Source organism: Protopterus annectens, chromosome 15.part0 (assembly GCF_019279795.1).
Source record: "Protopterus annectens isolate FY-2018-M chromosome 15.part0, PAN1.0, whole genome shotgun sequence".
NCBI lineage: Eukaryota > Metazoa > Chordata > Ceratodontiformes > Protopteridae > Protopterus > Protopterus annectens.
In genome coordinates, this window is record NC_056749.1 from 587,626,216 (window position 1) to 587,649,049 (window position 22,834).

The following is a 22,834-nucleotide window of genomic DNA, read 5'->3' on the forward strand; positions in this document are numbered from 1 at the left end:
ACCCTTTTTTCCCTTGGGTTGAGGGAGAGACTGCGTAAAAATGAAAGCAGATCTGGATGGATAATTCCTCTGAAACTTGTGAATAGGTGAAACAAAAATATGCTTCAACTCCTGCAAAAAGATTTTTGCTATCCAAAGGAGGATTAAAGAGTTTGACCTTAATGTCATCAGGTAAAGCATGCAGACGAAGCCAAGAGTGACACCTGAGAAGAGAAACAAAGGTGGCAGGTAGAACCCAATGGTGAAAAGGCAGAAGCCTTCTCCTCAGAGTCAGGAAGGTCAGAAATCACTTTGGAAACCTGAGAAAGTAGGGCCAAAACATACCTGGTCATACGTGTCTGGTATTTGATGTCAGGAAAAGATAAAGTGGCAACAACAGTGTAAACCTTTTTGTCCAGTTTCTCCATAGCCTACTATCCTTATCTGAAGGGAACCACTTGGTAGAGGGGAATAACTTGGAGGTCTTGTCAGAAGAAACAAACACTACAGAAGGGTCAAGAGAAGGGCATTTATAAAGAAATTTACACTCCTCAGGGACTTTGTAAAATCTATCATGTTTATTGAGTGAAGGGGCCTGAGAATCAGTGGTCACACAAAATGCTAAAAAGGTATCCAAGAAGGGCATCATCAGAAAAACCAAACACATTAAAGTTACACATAATACAAATACTAAAATCAAATTACATTCAATTAAGGCCAATTAAAGTCAATATACTAGATACAAAAATTTAAAGAAATAAATACATTAAACATGGCTAACAAGTCTTGTTGACAAACTCTATGGTCTTATAAAAAACATTTAATATTTATGGCATCATTTAAACCTGGAGGCTGATCAGCTCTCAGTTGAATCTGCCACCTGGTTTCTCTCTGTTCTAAATAATTTTTAAAATTGCCGCCCCTCAAATTTAGATGACCCTGTTCTAAAATGGAGAATAAAGACTTCTTGAATTTAGGACAAACTAAAGTATGCCTATATAAAGCACATTTAATGTATTCATTTCTTTAAATTTTTGTATCTAGTAAATTGACCTTAACTGGCCATAACTGAATGTAATTTGGTTTCAGTATTTATATTCTGTGTAAGTGAATGTGTTTGGTTTTTCTGATGAAGTCTGTATCTACAAAAGCAGAGATTAAAATTAATTTTACGCTAAAGTGCTGGTTTATTTGGTTTTGCAATCCATTCAGCAGAGCAGTTTTTGTTTTTTTAAAGTTGTTTTATTTAGTTGGTTTTTAGTTTTGGTTTTCTGCGATGGCTGATTTGGCTGGAGATCCTTTATTGGATGTTAGTATCCACAATGTTCATGATTCTCCTGAACTACATTTCAATCAGGTTAATGACCATGGAACATATTAAGAAGTCTATGCATTTGTTGCTGAATGAGCATATGAACAGAAATGAGGTGTCAGCTTCAGGGTCTGGTTCAGGGTCTGAGGACGACACAGACACTGTGGTGGAGGTGAATACCTATAGACAACAAAGTGAAGAGGTGAAACAACCTGAACCTGTAAGGTTATAAAATGTGAAGCCGAAAGGGCTGTATTCAAACATAGCAGCAGCTTTGAATAGCTGTGAGAATCCTTTTTTAAAGGCAAAAAGATCTATTGATGTCACCACTTTATCTGAATACAAAGAGTTATGTGACAATTTAAAGAAATTGTTGAAGAAATACAAGAATATAGACACTGAGAATAAATACTTTGTGAAATGCATTGAGTTAAATATTGTTCCAAAGGGACTACGTTTTTTTAGATGTCCCAGTGGTACAACAGTAAAAGATCCTTTTTTCAATCATCTGAAGAATTTCTTCAATGAAGCAGATATTCATTTTATGAAATTGTTAATAGAACGTAACAATGAGTCTATGACTACCTTGAGAGACAAATTTCAGTTTGTGTTCTGTGAAAGGATGGAATCTTCCTTGATGTTGGAAGATTTGGAACAATATGAGAAAGCTTTAATAAACCGAAAGAATAGCAAATTCGATTGTAATGTATCAGCATATGAGATGGACTGTGCATACACTATGTTTGTACAAAGTAAAAATAAGCTTTCATTTGGTAACAATAGAGCTTATCAGACTTCTAATCAAGTCCACCTTAAGCAACATGCTTAAGACCCGCCTCTCTTGGTGAGGTCATGAATGAAGTTACACAGTCGGGGCGTTTTCTAACAGAGGTAGGCAAAGGGATTATAACACTGACGTCCACGCTTGTTCGGCTGAGTCTAATTTGCAAGAAATTACTGGTCTTCCTCTCAATAACAGTGACATTGACAAAGAACCAGTTGGCAAAAACAAAGCTTTTCTAGCATTAGAAAAGGAGAAAAGACAGTTGCGGCCCAAAACTATACTCACGCGCAAGAAGGGACAGGGCGTCCTGATGACTTCGGATTCATCAACAGACAACGAATAAGGTACAACGCCTCAGTTAAAGACATTTTGAATTTATCTAGTTTTTAATTAAATGAAAATAATTTCAACCTGTTGAGACTGGGTTTAAATTTTGTACCTAATATGCGAACAAATATTACCAATGCTATTTTGGAGTTAAAGCAGTTTACTAGAAAATTTAATTTGTCTTATTTAATGAAAGAGGTGAAAGGTATCAAGTATTAATTGGTTAAAAATAAAAACAAAATAGTGGAAACCAGGTGGTAAGTCCTCCGTTGCTGGAATAACAATAAATAAACCAAGGAAATGAACACTAGCAATGGACAGAGCCAGGTATGTGCAAGTTCCAAAGACCAGACAATAACTCACAAAATAAGACTGTAGAAATTAAAGTTCAACTTGTAGGTAGAATGCAAGCACAAAAAATCCAAATGGATACAAAACCATATAAAACTCTTTTATTGTAGTCGACAAGAGGTAAGCGCTTTCACTATTCAGCTTCATCAGACCATGAAACAACTACTAACATAACCACTATTTAAACCCAACAAATTAAACTGAATCTAATGATTAAGTCACACCAATCAAGCAATTAAATATACAACAAAGCAATTAAAAACTGTCTTAGTAAAAATGTCTTCATAAAAATAAAACATATATGCATATATATCTCTATGTCAAACACATATCTCTGTCAAACACACACATGTAATTTGGTTTTAGTATTTATATTCTGTGTAACTGAATGTTTGTTTTTTCTGATGAAGTCTGTATCGACGAAAGCGGAGATTAAAATTCATTTTACGCTAAAGTGCTGGATTATTTGGTTTTGCAATCCATTCAGCAGAGCAGTTTTTGTTTTTTTACAGTTGTTTTACTTAGTTGGTTTTTATCCAAGAAGGGCAGACAGAACAGCCGATAGCTTAAGAGACTACATCTGGAGAAGTTCATAACACCTTTTCTGAATTTTACAGACTTGAGAACAATCCCACTCCATCATGTAGGCAACAGTATGCCCAAAGGAGAGTTCCTCCAGAGGGGAATCTGGACTAATACAGTCCTCTTCCTCTGAAACATAGTCCAAGGGAAAAGGAATTTGAGAGGTGTGAGCCAGTGACTTTTTCCCTGAATCTAGATCCTCATCTAAGGAATCTAGTTCCCTGGGTCTTTTAAGAGGAGTGGAAGATCAGAAAGGGGCAGGCTCAGACACTGCTTTAGGAGGCTTTAAAGCCATCAAAGCTCTGAATAACCCGAGTAAAATCTTGCCATGCATGACGAAGATCCTTAGCTACACAGGAAATATGCTTGGTTTTCTGTTTCTCTTTCTAAGGGATGTCTGCATGAAATACCTTCAGAGGATCAGACCCCTGGGGACATTCAATAAGTGTAGTAGGAATCTACTCCATAACGAACATCTGTGGAATCCCTCTCAGTTCCTTGGATATAATCAGCTGAGGTTCCCCCTCAATGTCAGAAACACATTTGTAAAGCCTCCAAGGACATGTGAGAAGTCATATCCATGCTGGTCTATGAGGAGGTTATGGCAGGGGGATCTTAAGCAACCACCGGACGATCCTCTGGGCCTTTACTAGCCTTAAGAGATATGTTCAGGGAAGGCTGGACAGCAGCAGTATCAGACATAAGTTTTTTGGCCTTTTTCTTGGCAGATAGCTGACCCTTGGGGTAGGGAGATTCTGCCACAGCACCTTGAGCTAACAGCTTATGATGATGGTTTTCGAAGTAAAGAGATAAAGAGGAGAGACAAGTATGTAGGATCCTAGGGACAAAAGCCTGAAAGACAGAACACTGTGTATGGTTGTTGGAAGCACCCAAACAGAAAAGACACTGGTTGTGACCATCTTTTTGAGGAATCTACCTCCCACACGGACACCTTCCCTTTCTGGATGACATGGTCATGTAAAAGAGAAAGATAAACCTCAACAGGGGACTTACCTGAAAGGGAGTTTGGTTACCAGCACAGCACAAGGGTGTTCAGACCGATGTTCAATGATGGCATTCAGACTGGCAGCAAAGTAGTTCAGAGTGCGTGAGTCCATACATAGCCCTTATGCCTTTTGCAGGGAGCATGTGTGTGAATTATGACACCTGTAAGTACTGAAGGATTTGGTATACTGGCCAGACATTGGGCAATCCTTGGCAGGAGAGGTTAGGAATACTGCAAAAGTGATACGGAAGGACATCTGCTAGATACTGACAAGCAGTAGTTAAATACGGGTCTATATCAGTTCATCGAAATGTCTGAAGTTCAAACGCCAGATGTTCAAACTTCAAACCACGAACTGCAAAAACATCAAAGTCTTAAAACAGCGATTTTTTTCCCTGGGGAAAAAAATAAATCGCTGTTCCAAGAAACACACAAGCACACCAAAACAACATCAATCCACACACACACACACACACTCAAAATCCTACATCTAACCCTACACTAAACTGTACATACACTACTACCAATCCACTTACCTTAACCCAAACCCTAACCCTAAGGTCTGTCACTATCGCACACTCACCTGACCCGTGCCCTAACCCTAACTCACCTAACCCGTGCCCTAACCCTAACATCCACACAATCGCACACTGAACCCGACCTGTAACTTCCCACCACAGTCCTGATACTCGTGAAGCCACAGAAACGGCCCCTCGAATTCTTTCTCTGGGAAAGAATTTGGTGGGCCGCGGCTTCGCGATTACCAGTGTTCGAACTTTACATTTCGAACATCCGATATTCAGCCGTTTCGACGGACGGATATAAACCCGTTAAATACAGCACACAATCTGGAATTATCACACTCCCTGAAAAATCTAGACAGGATTCATGGTTGAAAATAAGGATGCCCAAAAATGAATTCCTACAGGGATTTAAAATTCTTTTAATCTATTCTAAATTAATTAAAGATGTATGCTACATAATCAGCACTATGGCCCCAACTGGTAAAGAATATTGCAAATGAATTATTTTATTACGGTCCTTGAAAAAACAAACATGTTTGGTTAATTTAAGGATACGCAATACAAGAATTTTAGGGAACCGTTGAATCGTTAGCTTCTTAGAGCTCTTCTTTTTTTCCCCACAGCGACTACACATCTGGAAAAAAAAAAAGAAACTGGCTTCAGATATTCTTGCCAAATCAATTCAGAGCTAGTACCCAACAGTTGCCAAAAGCAGCTGTTACTTTGCAGAAGCTGAAGAACGAATGACAAGGTTAAGGCAACATGCAAATTTTACAACTACTTCATTGGTGAGACTACCATCATTCGTTATGCATTACATATTCCAGACTAAATGAATAAGGCTTACTAGATGCAGCAGTGAAACATGGATGAAAACCATACCTGTAGACCTTTGGCAGGGACTTCCTGAAACAAGTAAAAAAAAAGTTATGTATTTACCATAATGTTCCATGCTAGTAGTCCATATCACTCTTCATTCTTTACATATGGGATCAGGGAGCTGATCCTCGGCTCCGACTCGGCATATTTACAAGCTGGAAGACTTATGGTTGGCTCGTGGGTAGGTAGGTATCCCATGGTGCACCAGTACAATCCCCAGATCTTGTTTGCTGCTGACTAGAAGAAATAACAGCCTACAGAAGAAGCCAATGCTAAAAGGTCTCCATAAATAATGAAATTAGTATGTGTCTGTCTCCAGGTACTTCCAGGATGGGGGCAGAAGGGTGGGTTCAAAAGAATGAAGGGTGAGATGGACTACTAACATGGAATGTTATGGTAAGTACATAACTTCTTTATGTAAGTAGTCCTATCTCACCTTCATTCTTTACATATGGGACAGCGTCCCTAGCACCTTATTCTTGGGTGGCTCAAGAAAAAATACTCCCGAGTACCGTGGAACCAAAAGATGCTCTACCCCTGGAGGTTAAATCCAATTTGTAATGAGTAATAAAAGTGTGACGGGTAGCCTACGTAGCAGCTGCACAAATATTGTCAAATGGAACCCTGGCTTGAAAGGCTAGATCAAGACCTGGTAGAATTAGCCTTGATTTTAAAGGGTAAATGTTTATCCTCAGAACTATAAACATAAGCTATACAGCTATAAATCCAGTTAGAGTGTGTCACTTTGGAAACTAAGCCCAACCTGGATTCGGAAAAGGAAATGAATAACTGATTCGATTTTCTAATGTCTTTAGTCCAGTGCAAATAAAAACGTAATTGTCTATGGACATCCAGTTGTTGAAACCTGTACTCAGCCGCATTGAAGTGATTCGGAAAGAAAATGAAGTTCTATCGACTGATTCAACGTGGCTTGGGAACAAAGGAAGGGTTAGTACGAAGGGACACCCTGTCTTTATGAAAAATCAGATAAGGTGGTTTTAACAGACAAGGCTTGCAATTCTAACACCCATCTGGCAGACGTGATAGCCACCAAAAACAACGTCTTCCAAGACAAAAACTTCAAAGACCATGAATGAGAAGGCTCAAAAGGCTGAGAGGTTAATTTTGATAACACAGTTTAAATCCCATGAGGCCACAGGCTCTTGAACAGGAGGTCTGAGCAAAGTGGTACCTTTGAGGAAGGTTTTGCACAATTTATGAGACATCAAGTTAGTATCTGGCGAAACCCAAATGAAAACTTGAAATCGCTGCCAATTGGAGTGATAGCGGCAGCCGCAGATCCTTGGTGAAACAGTTCAGAAAGAAATTCCAAAACCACTGGAATGAAGGCAGTGAAGGGGTCACAATCCATTTTCTCTGCCCAAGGAGAGAATCTTTTCCATTTACTAGAATATAGTTTCCTAGTGGAAGGTTTATGAGAAGACATAAGGATATGAGTCACGGAAGGTGAGAAGTCATGAAGCCTGACTAGGGATGGAACTGGAGCAGCCACGCTGTCAAACTGAAGGTGTGTAAAAGAGGGTGAAGCAAACCTGACATATGAGTCAACAGGTTTGGAACTGGGTTCAGAATCCAAAGATCGTCCAGGAGAAGAGGCCCGAGGAAGGGGAATCAAACCTGACGAGGCCAGTAAGGAGAAATAAGGATCAATTTGCTTCCTAGCTGTTTCACTTTCTGAACCACCTTGGGAATGAGAGAAAAGGGAGGAAAAGCATACAGAAGACCCAGGGGCCAATCGTGAACAAGTGCGTCTCTGGTGATTACCCCGGACGGGGGATGAGGGAAAAGTAGCTGCTGCATTTGGCATTGACTGGGCTCGCAAAGAGATCGCAGCAAGGCTGTCCCCACCTGCGTAAAAATCTGTTTCACTGTTTCCTGTTTCAGAGACCACTCTTGAGGAATCAGGATCGCTCGGCTGAGCTTGTCTGCTATCACGTTGGTTGTCCCTGGAATGTGCATTGCCACCAGAAAGTGCTGGGAAGATATCGCCCATTCCCAAACTCGCATGGCCTCTCGACAGAGTGGGTAAGATCTGTTTCCGCCGTTTGTTGATATACCATAATACCGACATGTTGTCTGACTGTATTGCAATAGTCCCCAGAGGAAGAAGGTTGTGAAGTGCTTGAAATGCCAGGAGAACCGCCCTCATCTCTAGAATGTTGATATGCAGGTGGGCCTTGTGGTCTTGCCATGTGCCTTGGACAGTCCTGCCTAGATAATGCCCTCCCCATCCTCTCTGTGAGGCATCCCTGGTCACAGTGGCAATGGGTAGGCGAGGAACAATTGAAGCACCCATGGTCAGTGGATTGGGTAATGTCCACCAAAGGAGGTCCTTCTTGCAAGATTCTGTCAGTAGAATGTGATGGGATAATGGAAGGTGCTGAAAGGACCATTGGGATGACAGGAGCCACTGGAGAATTCTCATATGTAACCTGGCTAGTGGCACTAATAGTATGGTGGAAGCCATGGCCCCAAGGAGCTGCAGAACAATCTTGGCTTTGACCCTTCGCAAGTGGAGAAGAAGCTGAATTTGAAGCACCAGGTTTTGTGCCCTTCAGGCAGGAAGGCGAACCACCATGTTTACCTGTGTCTATCTCTGCACCTATAAAAATCAGACTGAGAGGGCAATAAGGCAGATTTTTCCCAATGTATAGAGACTCCCAGTTGGGCACAAAGCTGAATAGTACTGTCCCTGGCTCTGAAGGAGTAGATGCCAGATGGGGGCGTTCAGGAGCCAGTTGTCCAAATACGGAAACACCTGGAATCCTCAACGTCTCAGGTGAGCTGTCACTACTGCCATACATTTGGTGAACACCCTGGGGGTTGTGGTGAGACCAAAGGGCAAAGCATGGAACTGGAATTGACCAACTCCCAGCTGGAAGCGTAGATGACTCCTTGACGCCCTGTCTATTTTTATGTGGTAGTAAGAGTCTTGGAGATCTACTGAGCACATCCAATTTTCTTTCCCTAACAACGGGAGTATAGACTGTAGTGTTACCATCTGGAACTTGTCCTTCTTTACTGATTCGCTCAGTCTGCTGAGGTCCAGAATGGGCCTTCAGTCCCCTGCATGTTTTGGCACAAAAAAGAATCTGGAGTAAGTTCAGGATCCTATTTAGGTTCATAGGTAGGTACTAGGCTATCTGCCGAAAGGCATTTATAAGTCTAGCCGGAATGTGCTGGCTTTCACCACCCCCTTAAATTACTTCCCTGTGCCTCTGTCCTGCACAGCCACTGAAGTGATCCCTGGGGTAAACTTTCTGTTTCCCATCCACTCGTCAAGGTTTCTCTTGAAGAGGGTTAGCGAGGAGCTCTTCCTAATGTAGATTGGAATCTTGTTCCTGAGCATGGGGAAGTCTCTGGGACAGGAATCTCTCTCTCCAGCACGTCCTATTTATTGCTGAAACAACGTAGCTATATCACGAATTAATGCACTTGTGACAGTGATATAAGAAATATAATAGAAGAAAAGCACAAGTGCGAAAACGAGGAGAAACAAATCCGTAATTAGTCCAGATTCTTGTTTAGTCCAAATAACGATGTCCCATAGATCTTGAACAGATCAGTTTATTCACAAATAACGTAGATACAGGGATAAGCGCTTTCACTAAGTTAGCTTCATCAGATCCTACAACTCTCTCCATCAATCAATGCTTTATATAGTCCTATTTATTGTTGTGGTGAGGTTTAGATCCCTGGAGCATGTGGCTCAAGGGGATATGGTTTTCTTTAGGTGGAGCATGTCCATCAATTCTGGGTTGGACATGGCCTTGTATGTCAGGCAGAGATCACCTCTGAGTAGGCGGTATGCAACAGAGTGCAGCTGGAGTTTCTTCAGTCGCGCTGCATAGGGCATCTGCTTGAGGCAAGTGATCCTCTTGGGGAGGTACTTCTGTGGTCTTTCCAGTTGTTGCAGATGTCTTGTAATGTACATCCCAAATGGGGCATTGTACTCTATGATGGGTCTGATGAGTGATGCGTAGAGGGGCCCAATGACCTCTTTTGATCTGGATGCAAACCCTTTTGTGATAAGATAGGCCACATAGAAGGATTTTCTAACCACTTTGGCAATGTGATTATCAAAGGAGAGTTTACTATCTACTTGGGTCACCAGATCCCTTATTATGTTTTCCGTATTTAGGGAATTATCACCTATGTGGTAGTTTGTGGGTACTTTTTTTCCAAAGGGGATGACTATGCACTTTTTGGCATTTAGCTTGAGGCCATGGTTTTGACACCAGGTATCTGTCTCAGTAAAACCCTTTTGGAGGATGCCTGTGTCAGCCGGAGAGTCAATTATAGCCCCTAGTTTGCAGTCGTCTGCAAACTTGGTCAGCCATAGTCCTCCTGTGCTTGCCTGTACCTCTGAGAAGTATATGCTGAACAGGAGGGTCCTAGGACTGAGCCCTGGGGAACGCCACTTGCAACTGGTTTAGAGTCAGACCTAGCTCCCACATCTCTTACCATGTGGGTTCTGTCCGTGAGCCAGTTTGCAACCCATCTCGTGATGTAGGGGTTTATGTTCAGGCTGGTGAGCTCATCTATAATACCCGAGTGGGGAATGGTGTTGAAGGCCTTTGTGAGGTCTAGGTAGGCTGTGTGGACCACCTTTCCCTCGTCTATAGCCTTGGTAACTGTCTCAAAGAAGTCCACCAGGTTTAGGAGGCATGATCTGCCCTTAAAGCCGAACTGGGTAGGGTCCAGTGTTTGGAGGTTTCCGATGTCTCTGTTAATGAGATCCATGATGATGCGCGCCATAGCTTTGCAGACCAAGCTAGTCAGGATTATAGGGCGATAATTCCCGGGGTCCGTTGTGGCTCCACCTTTGTGAAGCGGAATAACCATTGCTGCGCGCCACTCTGTGGGCACGTAGCCTGTGGAGAGGCTGATTTTAAACAGTGTGTTTAGGTGAGGGGTTAGTTCATCTTTGAGCTTGTGAAGGATTCAGCCTGGGACACCGTCTGGTCAAATTGATGCTGTGTTTTTGGCTTTCGAGAGTGCTGTTTTAACCTGAGTGTCTGTGATTTCAGGGGCACTACATTCTTCTGGTATAGTTATGGGCCCTTTTGGGGGTGAGGGCTGAAGTTTGCACTGAACCTGTCTGTCAGGATGTTGGCTATATCGGTCGGTTCAGTGTATTTTGTGCCATTCTGCACTAACTCCGAGCAGATCTGAGAATTGCCACTTAGACAGTTGACATAGCTAAAGAATGCCTTGTGGTTATCTTTGGAGTCCATGGCAATTTTACTTTTGAAGTTGGCCTTGGACGATTTTGAGGGAACGTAGTTTCTTGCTGATACTGATCAGGGACGTCTTCCCTTCTGGGATTTCAATCTTTTCTGTACTAGCTTCCTCCTTCTATTGTATAGCTTGTTTATGGCAGGGGTCCACCACACTGGTTTCCTTTTCTTGGAGGAATGAGTCTTGGTTTTGTTTGAGATAGCATGATCCATGCATTCTTGTAGGTGCCTGTAGAGTGCATTAGTAAAGGATTTTGCAGCTTGGACAGCGTTATCCTTTAGCATGGGGGCTTTGAAACTTCCCACCTCAGTCTTAAGTAACGTGAAGTTTGCTTTTGAAAAGTTTTTCACAGTGGTTTCTTTGACTGGGGATGGTGGTGGAATGTGGACATCCAGAGTGATTAGTTTATGGTCAGATCTAACAAGCGAGGGGTTCACCTCCAGTGTGGAACACCAGTCACCCATGCTGGTGATAACCAGGTCCAATATGTTGTCACCTCTGGTGGGGGTGTTGACCAATTGATCCAGGAAGTTTGAGTTTATAAATTCTAGGAAATGTTGGGCAAGGGAGTTTGTACTTGAGTAGTTCTCCCAGTTAATGTTTGGGTAACTGAAATCACCCAATATCAGGGTGTTTTGGTAGGACCTTTATGTTTTCCAGTGTTTTCAGGAACATGGAGTGGGCGTCCTGGGACATGGTGGGTGATCTGTAGCAAGCTGTAATTTGAATAGCAGTTCTGCCCATTGTTAGTCGCACGCGGATGATCTTTGAAGCATCATGCTGTGCCACTAACCTGCAGGTGTGGGTATCCTTGATGAATATTGACACTCCCCCGCCTTTTGTATTTCAGTCTGGGTTCTGTGGCCGAAATGTATGGTATGAGTTGTAGCCTGGTACTGCTGGGGTGCTCTCTGGAGCCTTAAACCAGGTTTCTGTTACTGCACATATATCAACTTTCTCCATACTGAGAAGTGCCTCGAGTGCGTGCATTTTGAGGTTTAGACTTCTGGCACTGAGCAGCATTACCCTCAGTTTTTTGTTACTTGTGCTATTTACGGTGGTGGGTTTGTCTTTTGAGCCTTGCCTAAAAAAGGCACTATGGGGTGGCAACAGCCTTGGCCAGTATTCGAAAGCCTGAAAGCCTAAGGGTGACAGGTACAAGCCATCTCTAGCGAAGCAGCATGGCTTATCGAGCATGTCATCTCAGGCTGACAGACACTGGATCCCCTTTGAATGACACCAGAAGCTTAGCCAATTGTTGAAATTGATAATTTTTTCTCTATACCGTGGTATCATTCTTGGTGAGGGCAGGATGCTACTCAGAGTCAGGGCCATACCGGCCCTGGGCTACATGATCAGAGAGCTCCTCCATGTCTCTTTTCATGTAGTCCAGGGAGGTATGGCTCAGGTCATTCACATCTGGTCTGCTGGGACGGTTTGGATGACTTTTTGACAGCAACTTGTGGACCACCACAGTTGCCTGATCCCTGTGATTGGGTGGAACATCTGGGATCTTCTTGGGAATAAAAGGTGGAAGAGAAAAGGGTGGCCTAATGGTTAAGGTGTTTGCCTTACAAACACGGGTTTGAGTCTCACAAGGGATAATTGGCTAGGCTTAAAATGGCTCGCAAGGGCAGTTAGCTTAGTACGAACCTATGAACCTACATAACCTCTGGTAATAATTTTTTGTACCCACTTGTCTTGAGTGATACTTAGCCAAGCTTCTGGATACAAAGAAATGCGACCCCCGACCGGCCCCAGAGAAGCACAGTCGGGCCCCACATCAGGAGCGCTGGTAAGGCCATCTCCGAAAGGAATTGCGACCTCCCTGGTTTTGCGGACCTCCCCTGCTTCTAGGGCGACATCTACCATTTCCTCCTCCTCTGGAGGAGGAGTCACACTGTGCCTCCTGGAAAAACCTCTGGGACTTCTTGCACCACATTTACCGCCCCTCTGACCCTTAGGATATGGTCTAGAGGGAACAGTAAAACTTACTCCCACGGCAGTGTGTTTTTTTCCTTCTTGCTCGCACCGGATGAGTGTCCTTTACACTGGATCCAAACAATGAGGAATTGTCGATAAAGGTAGACTTAAACGGTTCCGCAAAGTTACACAAACGCATCCAGAAATGACGCTTCAAGAAATTCCTGAACCCACTGCTCTACTCACTCCATCGGCCGCATATGAAATAAGCCGCAGAAACCTTGTCAGGGACTCCCTCAGTACATGTACCTTGTAGAGAATCTCCTAATTCTTTAAGGAGATCTCTCTGGAGCCTCATAAAGTGAGTAAGGTAATTCAGCGATCCTTCTTAGTGGCCACTGTCGCTACCACCATAGCATCTATAGGCACACCTTTAGATAAAAAAAGTTTTTCCTGGAGGAGAAGAAAGGAACTTGTTCCATCTCCTGGGGACTGGCTCCACGACATCAGGAGTATCAGACACCTTTCGACTAACTAAATCCATCAGTTAGTCGAAAGGTGGAGACATCCAAGAAGCAGAAGGTTGAGACCCGAAAGCCTTCAGGTACACCAACTCCTCATCACAAGGGGTGACAATGGGCCAGCCGCACCTCTGTTTAAGGATCTCCAGAATGTCTACGAAGGAGACATCATCAGAGGATGACTTGGGGGACCCTTCTGACTCCTCGAGGTCAGTGTCAGATGCCAAAGACTCATCCTGGGAGTCGACATTCTTCCTCTTACAAGTCCTCTTCCGTGGGAGCTCCTCAGAAGGACATTTCAGGGAGGTCTCAGAAGAGTGGGGGCCACCGGCCGTGGGCTCTTGAGGCTGGGGGTTTCTGCTGCCATTGAAGGGAGTAGGAGCTGAGACAGAAGTAGGGGCTATGGGAGGGAAGAGTGCCGGTACCTCTGGGAGGAGCTGATGGTCGGGACAGCGCACTTATCTCGAAAGCCGACCACTCCAGCTCAGAAGACCTCTTCTGAATAAAGTTTATGGAACATCTAAGAGACATAAAAACTGTAGAGAAGAGAAAACGATTGCTATGCATTTTAAAGCATTTCATGAAAGTAATGCTGATTTATTACAATGTACAATTTTAGAACAAATTGAATGCATGGATGGTACAGATGAGTTATTGAAACAAAAAATATTGTATAAAGAAAGTATTTATATTTTAAAGTATAATACATTGATTCCTAAAGGCTTAAGGAATGAAATGAATTGGAAGTGTTTGCTTTAAAAGTTGACTGTTCAATTGATGTGATGTAATGTGATTAGAAATGTAATATATAAGGAGTGTCTTTTTGTAACTTTTTTATTCCATGAAGGTGGTCACACCAAGGTGCTAGAAGAACAAATTGCTTTTTTTAGTACACGGTTTCTTTTTCTTTTCATGAGAACTACATTTGGTATCCTGTTGTAGTTCAGGTTATGCCCCTAGCCTTAAGCAGCATGCTACCCTCCAGCTAGGATGATTGCCCCAATACAAACAAAAGATGACTGACTTCAACAACTGGCTTAGTTTCTGGCGTCACTCCAAGGAGATCCAGTTCCTGTCAGCCTGGGATGATAGGGTCAATGCTTAGCCAGAGACTGTCTACACTGGTCAATTCTGGACTTCGGTTACGGGCTAAGGCTTTTGCCTCCCCCAATGTGCCTTTTTAGGCAATGTCACAAGAACAAAATTTCTAATATAAGTCTCTCCTCAAAAACTAACATCAGGGTTATGCTGCTAAATGCTAGGAGTCCAAACTTAAAACTGCACTCACTGGAAGCTTTCCTCACCTTGGAGGATATCGACATCTGTGCAGTCACAAAAACCTAGTTCAAGGTCACGGAAAGCACCCCAGTCATACCATGTTACAATGCCTTCCACTCGTTTAGACCTCAGAATGAGAACGGGAAAACTAAAGGAGGAGTTGCATCAATATTCATCAAAAACAAACACAGCTCTAGGTTGGTTAAACTGAACGAATCCCTTGAACTACTCCACGTACAACTCACCACAGGAAACACTCCTCTCCAAGTTATTGCCAGTTAACAGAACCCCCCCCTCCATGAACCAGAACACCAAAAAATGCCTACCTGGACCTACTGGAGTCACTCAATATACAACCAAACACCCTGGTGCTGGGGGACCAACTACTCATCCATAAACTGGGCAAACTATACCCGTGTACCAACACACTCACCCACAGATTTTTGAACTTTCTAAGCTCAAATTCCATGGCCCAGTTAGTTGACACCCTCATATGCGGTTCAAACATTCTGGACCTGGTGCTTAAAAACTTGGGTGATTGTTGCACCACCCCATGTGTACAGTTGTCCCTGGTGAGATCCGATCACAGGTCAGTCACACTAGAAGTAATAATTGTGTCTGACCCAGCCTCAGCTGAAAGAAGGCTAAAAAAAACTTCTCCAAAGCTAACTACAACCTTCTAAGGGTCAGTATTAGTAGCTTCATAGCTCCTGCTCCTACTGATGGGAAAGATACCTATATGCTGGGATTTACATCAAAGCCTTGTATAAACATCTACACAACTGCATCAACTCAGCTGTAATGAACAAGATCAAAATAAGTGCAAGAAAAACAAACCTGCTTGGTCGACATCTGCCATAGACAAGCTATATAACAGGAGAAAGAAATGCTGGCTAAAAAGAAGTAAGGGACAGTTCCCCAATTCAAAGCACTCCCCTCCTCTGCTTAAATAAGCAAGTAAGACACCTAGTAAAGCAATTTAAACCAGACTACGAATCCAAATTGGCCACCCTAGCTACGGGTAACCTATAAGGCATTCTTTGGCTATGTCCATAACTTCAAAGGAAAATTCCAGATTTGTGCAGAACTTGTGAATGGCACAACATATACTGAACCTGTGGATATTGCAAACCTGCTGGCAGATAGGTTCAGTGAAAACTTCACCCCTTTGCCGACACCTCATACACCAGAAGACATCCCTCCTGCATGTTCTCCCCCTGTAATTTCTAAGACAAGTCCTCAAAGCCCTTTCTAATGCCAAAAACACAGCCTCTATGGGACCAAACATCCATGACTGTGTTCTAATTTTTTTTAAAAGAGGAGCTAGCTGTACCACTGGGTACACTCTTCAACCACAGCCTAAGCACTGGGTATGTCCTTGTAGACTGGAAAACTGATACTGTCATTCCCCTACATAAAGGTGGTCCATCCACTGACCACGGAAAGTACAGACCCATAAGTCTGACCAGCCTCATCTGCAAGGCCATGGAGAGAATATGGGCCTTGTCAACACAGACATAGGAGACCTCCAAACAATAGACCCAACCCAGTTTGGCTTTGCCAATGGGAGATCTTGTCTACTGAACTTGGTGGACTTCTTCGAGACAGTCAACCAAGTCCTGGATGAGGGTAAAACTGTGCGTATGGCCTATTTGGTCTTGGCCAAGCCCTTTATTCCCCACTCAAGTTGTTGTTGTTGTGTCTTTCGGCTTTTCCCGATTAGGAGTCGCCACAGCGGAACTCTGGTCCGCTAATGATTGGCAGATGATTTTTAAGTGCAGAGTTGCCAGCCCTGACGCACAACCTTCAACGAAGGTACACCCATTCACGCATGTCTCCACACAGAAGACGCTCTAGCTGAGAATCGAACCGGATAGTGCCTGTGAGGCGACAGCGCTACCGCAGCACCACCATGCGGATACTATTCCCCACTCAAGTATCCTACATAAACTTGCCCAACAGAATGTAAATTGGTACATCATTAGGTGGGTTGCAAACTGACACACATTTAAATTAACGAACTTTACATTCACCAACAGACCAGTAACCAGTGGAGTTCCATAGAGTTCAGTGCTGGGGCACCTATAATTTGGAATATACTTTTCAGAGGTACAAGCCAAAACAAAAGTCTTGTGACTGACAAAGTTTGCAGATGACTGCAAGCTGGGTGCAGTCACAGAATCTCCAAATGACATTAAGACCCTACAGGATGGTCTTACTCAAACCAACAACTTGTGCCAAAGTCGTGGACTCAAATTAAATGCAAAAAAGTGCATCATTCCCTTTGGGCAAGGCAGACGTCCCTGCAGATTACTACATTAACAACATCCTAAGTACACCCGTGGTGAGAGACCTGGGTACACAGGTTGACAGCAACCTCTACTTTGACCATCATATTTCCTCAGTGGTAAGGACAGCCTTCTCTGTTGCCCATCTTATAAAGTAAGGGCATTGTCTCCAGGAAAAAGGAGGTCATAACCTTCCTGTACTTTTCCCTTATCAGACCAATTATAGAGTACAATGCCCCCCTTTGGTATATACCTCACCAGGCACCTACAGCAATTGGAGAGACCATGGAGATACCTTACAAAGAAAAAAAGTCCAATATTTCCAGGTTTTCTTGTTCTGTCATATTTAACAAGTATAATTAATGCTTTTAAATCCCACATTTGTCAATTTCAGAGTTGCTGGTTTTCTTCCTGTTGATCTCCATCTCCCAAAGCCAGTCTCTGCTTATTTCCAACATACACCAGGTTCTTCTAGTAAACTCTTGTGCTTTTTTCTGTATCTCAAGCACTTTCCTTTGAAGCATTGGAAATGTTTCACTGGCATAGTCTCTCTATGGGCTTTATTACCATAAGAACAGGAAACAGAATCTCCTTCTGTTTCATAGCTCACTTTTTGTTGGATAAATTTCTGTACTTCCTCCTTAGCATGTTCTGCATCAAACATGATTTTGACCCTCCAAGAAAATGTTCTGAAAATAGCTGGATACAGTAGCTTGAATCTCACACCTGCTTTTCAGCATTCCCTGAATATATTTACTCACTGTACACCAGGCAGAAGAGGAGTAAACATCTTCCACAAACACTCCACTGTCTCCAACTTTTAGTACTTTGCCCTTTCGGCAAAAGTTTTGTCAGAATCAACTATCTCTGCTGGTACAATAGCATCTTTACTATTACAGATCTTGGTTGCTTTCTCATGGCCAGGTTTGGTGCATACATATGATGTGTACTTTCAATTAACTCCTGTTGTGGAATACCAGTCCAGTTGCTTATTTGTGTTTTCGTAAAAATTAATAGTCTGCTCCTTCCAGTTTCTCTGGCACAGCAGAAAATATTAGGTCTTCCCTATGTGCTCTGTCTCCCAATTATATTATTTTTTTAATCTTTTCTTGACCAGTCACATATTCAGCCACTTTTTCTTTATTTCGACCTCTGATATTTGCAGTTTTATCACTTCATCTGTATATGCTTAAAGCTACTTCCATTTTCCCAGCCTTTTGTTATTTAATTTGATATACTCCTTCAGTGCTTTGTTTATTTTAATCAGCTCTGAGTACATTTGACTTACTTTTTCCTCTAGGTTACTGGAAGTCATGTCTTGCACCAAAGCTGGAGCTTGCACTGCTTTTTGTTGAATAGCTGCATTATTATTCCCAGTCAGTGTTTTCTCCTCACCCTTTCTGGTTGATTTTCTTTCAGGTTCTTTGAATTTCTTTTTTTGCTGGCATCCAGACAGTACGTACACTTACTAACCAGTTACTGAAATGTATCCTAAAAAGCAAGTTCACTGGCTGTCTTTTCGGAGTTTGTTTTCACACTGGGAGAATTTAACTTAAATGTTTACTCAATGTGCAGCCATCTTGAAGTCTCCAGGGCAAAAAAAGACCTGAGTAAATGGCATTAGGGCCCTTAAAGCTGGCATCCAGCAATTAGCATGGAGGCACAATGTATTTGGAAAAAGAACAGACCCCAGACAGAAGCAGCACAAGGCAGGTTTAAAATCCTACTGAGTAACCAAAACAAGAGCCTACTCTACTACAGGTACGGTGTGCTACTGTGACCATTTCCTAATGTCATCAGCTTTTTCCTTCTCCTTGTTCCTGGGCTTATCTGTACATTTCTCACTTTTGGTCTTATCACAAGCTTTCTTTACAGCTTACCTCACAGTGACTTGTAGCTATATTGATAACACAAGGTATTTTGAAGCAGTGTAGTAACTGTCCAGTGCTTACTCAAAATCCTTTATTGCTATGTCACAATGATTCAAAATGTGACAGGTAGCTATTTACTGAACTTGAGAGCTGCCTTCTCACCTCAGAACACATTCAGTAAGCGCAACACACACTTGCACCAAACAGCACAGACAGCATCCACTGCATCAGCTTACACTGAAGCTGTTAACAGTGCACAAGCCTCCCAGTCTAAAGACTGATAAAGCTCAACTATTAATTCAAACAGTAATATACCCACCTTCACTGTGCATACCTATAGACATGGCACATGCTGCTAGGAGTCAAAAGGACACAAACTCCAAAACCTTATGGACCAGTCAGGCTAACACACCCATTCATGGCAATACTTTTGGAACATGTGACTATGTGTCGGGCATAAATACACCACCTTCATCAAACTAGATAAGAACAGGGCGATAGCGGCTTTTCCAGAGACAGGACATAACAAGAACTCTTAGATCACTCTAGCTCAGCAAATATGATTATGAATTGGTGGTCCACATGGGGGGGGGGTTAATGACCTTGGGTATTTTACCCAGAGGGATATGCAGAACGGTATAATGGAGTTTGCTATGCATGTGTCCAAGGCAAGAAAAACGCCAGTCTTCAGAGGTATTTAGTCATTCAGAAAGATGCAAGAATCAAACGCAATATTGCCTCTTTAACCTTCTTAATTTCTTTGAAAAAGCGAGTGAAACAGTGGATAGCAGTTATGCAGCACATACAGCATATTTGGACCTGGTCAAGGCATTTGACACCATTCCCTGTCCCAAGTATTATTGACAAACTTACTCATCTGAAAACAAATCCATATGTTGTGCAGTGGATAGCTAACTGGCTAACAAAACCCAGTTAGTTTTGCAGGCGTCACTTATAAAAGCAAAAAATTACCAGGGGTGAAACCACAGGGGTCAGTGTTGGGCACTCTCCCATTTGGTATTTAATCAGACCCTTAAACTAACACTCCTGGACTATGCCTGTGAGCAGTTATTCAGTTTTCCACTGATTCAAAATAGCACAAACATAGGATAGACTATGTTAACTGGTGTGAGATCAGTGGTCTTACATTTAATGTGAAAAACACACAGTACAGTTCATTTGGTAAACAAAACATTTCCATGTCATACCACATAGGTGACGTACTCCAATCAGTTACTGTCATTAGGGATTAAGGTACTCTTGTTGATAATTCCTCATCTTCTGCCATTATGCCTCTGAAGTAGTTCAGAAAGCTTTCTATCTGGCTCATCTTATTTTAGAAGACATTCCCTGCAAACAAAGTAGTCTCAATTTTCCCTTTACTTATCCATCGTCAGACCCACTGTTGAATATAATACTCCTTTGGTCATGTATTTATCTAAACATATCGGTCAACTTGAGAAACCTCTGGGATTCCTAATTAAACTATCAATGGCCTAATGTCAATTACCCAGACTGGCAGCCCTCTTTTGCTACTCTATCTCTTGTGTGTCTAGCCTTTTGATCTATGAAAAATCTTACCCCCCCTTGACCTCTTACTGTTCAGCAAAACAAATGGTTCCTCAAATACCTGGTGTTAAAGGAACTAAATCTTCACTAACAGATAAATAAGGTACATGTGTGATAAATTCATATTCCAACATATCCCTCAGCTCTGGAACAAACTTCATCTACATGTTGAACAGAACAGCATACTGGCTACCTTCAAGGTAAACCTTCTTCTTCTTCTTTCGGCTGCTCTCGATAGGGGTCGCCACAGCAGAACAACTGTTTCCATTTCTTCCTGTTCTATGCCTCTTGCTCTGTCACACCAACCACTTGCATGTCCTCTCTCACCACATCCATAAACCTTATCTTAGGCCTTCCTCTTTTCCTGTTACCGGGCAGCTTCATCCTTAGCATCTTTTTCCCAATATACTCTGCATCTCTCCTCAGCACATGTCCAAACCAACGTAATCTTGCCTCTCTGGCTTTGTCTCCAAACCTTCCAACCTGGGCTGACCCTCTAATATACTTATTCCTAATCCTGTCCATCCTCGTCACACCCAGTGCAAATCTTAACATCTTCAACTCTGCCACGTCAAGTGCAAATCTTAACATCTTCAACTCTGACACATCAAGCTCTGACTCCTGCCTTTTTGTCAATGCCACTGTCTCGAACCCATATAACATAGCTGGTCTCACTACCCTCTTGTAGACCTTCCCTTTCACTCTTACTGGTACTCGTCTGTCACAAATCACTCCTGACACTCTTCTCCACCCACTCCATCCTGCCTGTACTCTCTTCTTCACCTCTCTTCCACACTCACCATTACTCTGAACTATTGATCCCAAGTATTTAAACTCATCCACCTTCGCCACCTCTACTCCCTGCATCCTCACCATTCCTCTATCTTCTCTCTCATTCACACACGCATATTCTGTCTTAGTCCTGCTGACCTGCATTCCTCTTCTCTCTAGAGCATATCTCCACCTCTCCAGGGACTCCTCCACCTGTTCCCTACTCTCACTACAGATCACAATGTTATCTGCAAACATCATAGTCCACAGGGACTCCTGTCTGATCTCGTCTGTCAACCAGTCCATCACCATCGCAAATAAGAAAGGGTTCAGAGCTGATCCTTGATGTAATACCACCTCCACTTTAAACGCATCAGTCACTCCCACTGCAGACCTCACTGCTGTCACACTACCCTTGTACATATCCTGTACCACTCTTACATACTTCTCTGACACTCCCGACTTCCTCATTCAATACCACAACTCCTCTCTAGGCACCCTGTCATATGCTTTCTCTAAATCCACAAAGACACAATGCAACTCCTTCTGACCTTCTCTGTACTTCTCCATCAGCACTCTCAGAGCAAACATCACATCTGTAGTGCTCTTTCCTGGCATGAAACCATACTGCTGATCATTAATCATCACCGCTCTTCTTAACCTAGCTGCCACTACTCTTTCCCATAACTTCATTCTGTGACTGATCAGTTTAATCCCTCTGTAGTTACTACAGCTCTGCACATCACCCTTACTCTTATAAATCGGTACCAAAACACTTTCTCTATTGTTCAGGCATCCACTCACTTTCCAAGATTTCATTAAACAATCTAGTTAAAAACTCCACTGCCATTTCACCTAAACACCTCCATGCCTCCACAGATATGTCATCTGGACCACAGCCTTTCTGTTCTTCATAGCTATCCTTACTTCCTCCTTGCTAATCCACTGCACTTCATGATTCAATATTCGCACATCATCTAAACATTTCTCCCTCTCATTCTCTTCATTCATCAGCCCCTCAAAGTACTCTTTCCATCTGCTCAACACACTCTCCTCGCTTGTGAGTATGTTTCCCTCATTATCCTTTATCACCCTTACCTGCTGCACATCTTTACTAGCTCGGTCCCTCTGTCTAGCCAATAGGTACAGGTCCTTTTCTCCCTCCTTGGTGTCCAATCTTTTATACAACTCTTCATATGCCTTATCCTTAGCCTTCGCCACCTATCGGTTTGCCATGCACCTCATCTGCTTATACACTTGTCTACTTTCATCATCTCTCTGACAATCCTACTTCTTTGCCAACCTCTTTCTCTGTATACTCTCCTGTACTTCTTCATTCCACCACCAGGTCTCCTTGTCCTCCTTCCTCTTTAAAGACGTCACACCAAGCACCTTTCTAGCCATCTCTCTTACTAGCTCTGCTGTAGTTACCCAGCTATTCAGTAACTCTTCACTGCCACCCAGTGCCTGTCTTAACTCTTCCCTGAACATCACCACAATTACTCTTTTTCAATTTCCACCATTTGATCCTTGGTGCTGCCCTCACACTCATCCTCCTCTTCTTGACCACCAGTGTCATCCTACAAACCACCATCCTATGCTGCCTA

The 22,834-nt window shown here is 42.8% G+C and overlaps 1 protein-coding gene across 1 annotated transcript in view; it reads right to left on the minus strand.

The window, feature by feature from the left end:
* USP21 (ubiquitin specific peptidase 21) overlaps window positions 1-22,834 on the minus strand; it is a 612,045-nt gene that overhangs the window by 256,438 nt on the left and 332,773 nt on the right. The window contains exon 9 of the mRNA XM_044057408.1: window positions 5,421-5,499. Coding sequence (XP_043913343.1) covers window positions 5,421-5,499 — 79 coding nt within the window. The remainder of the gene's footprint in view (window positions 1-5,420; window positions 5,500-22,834) is intronic.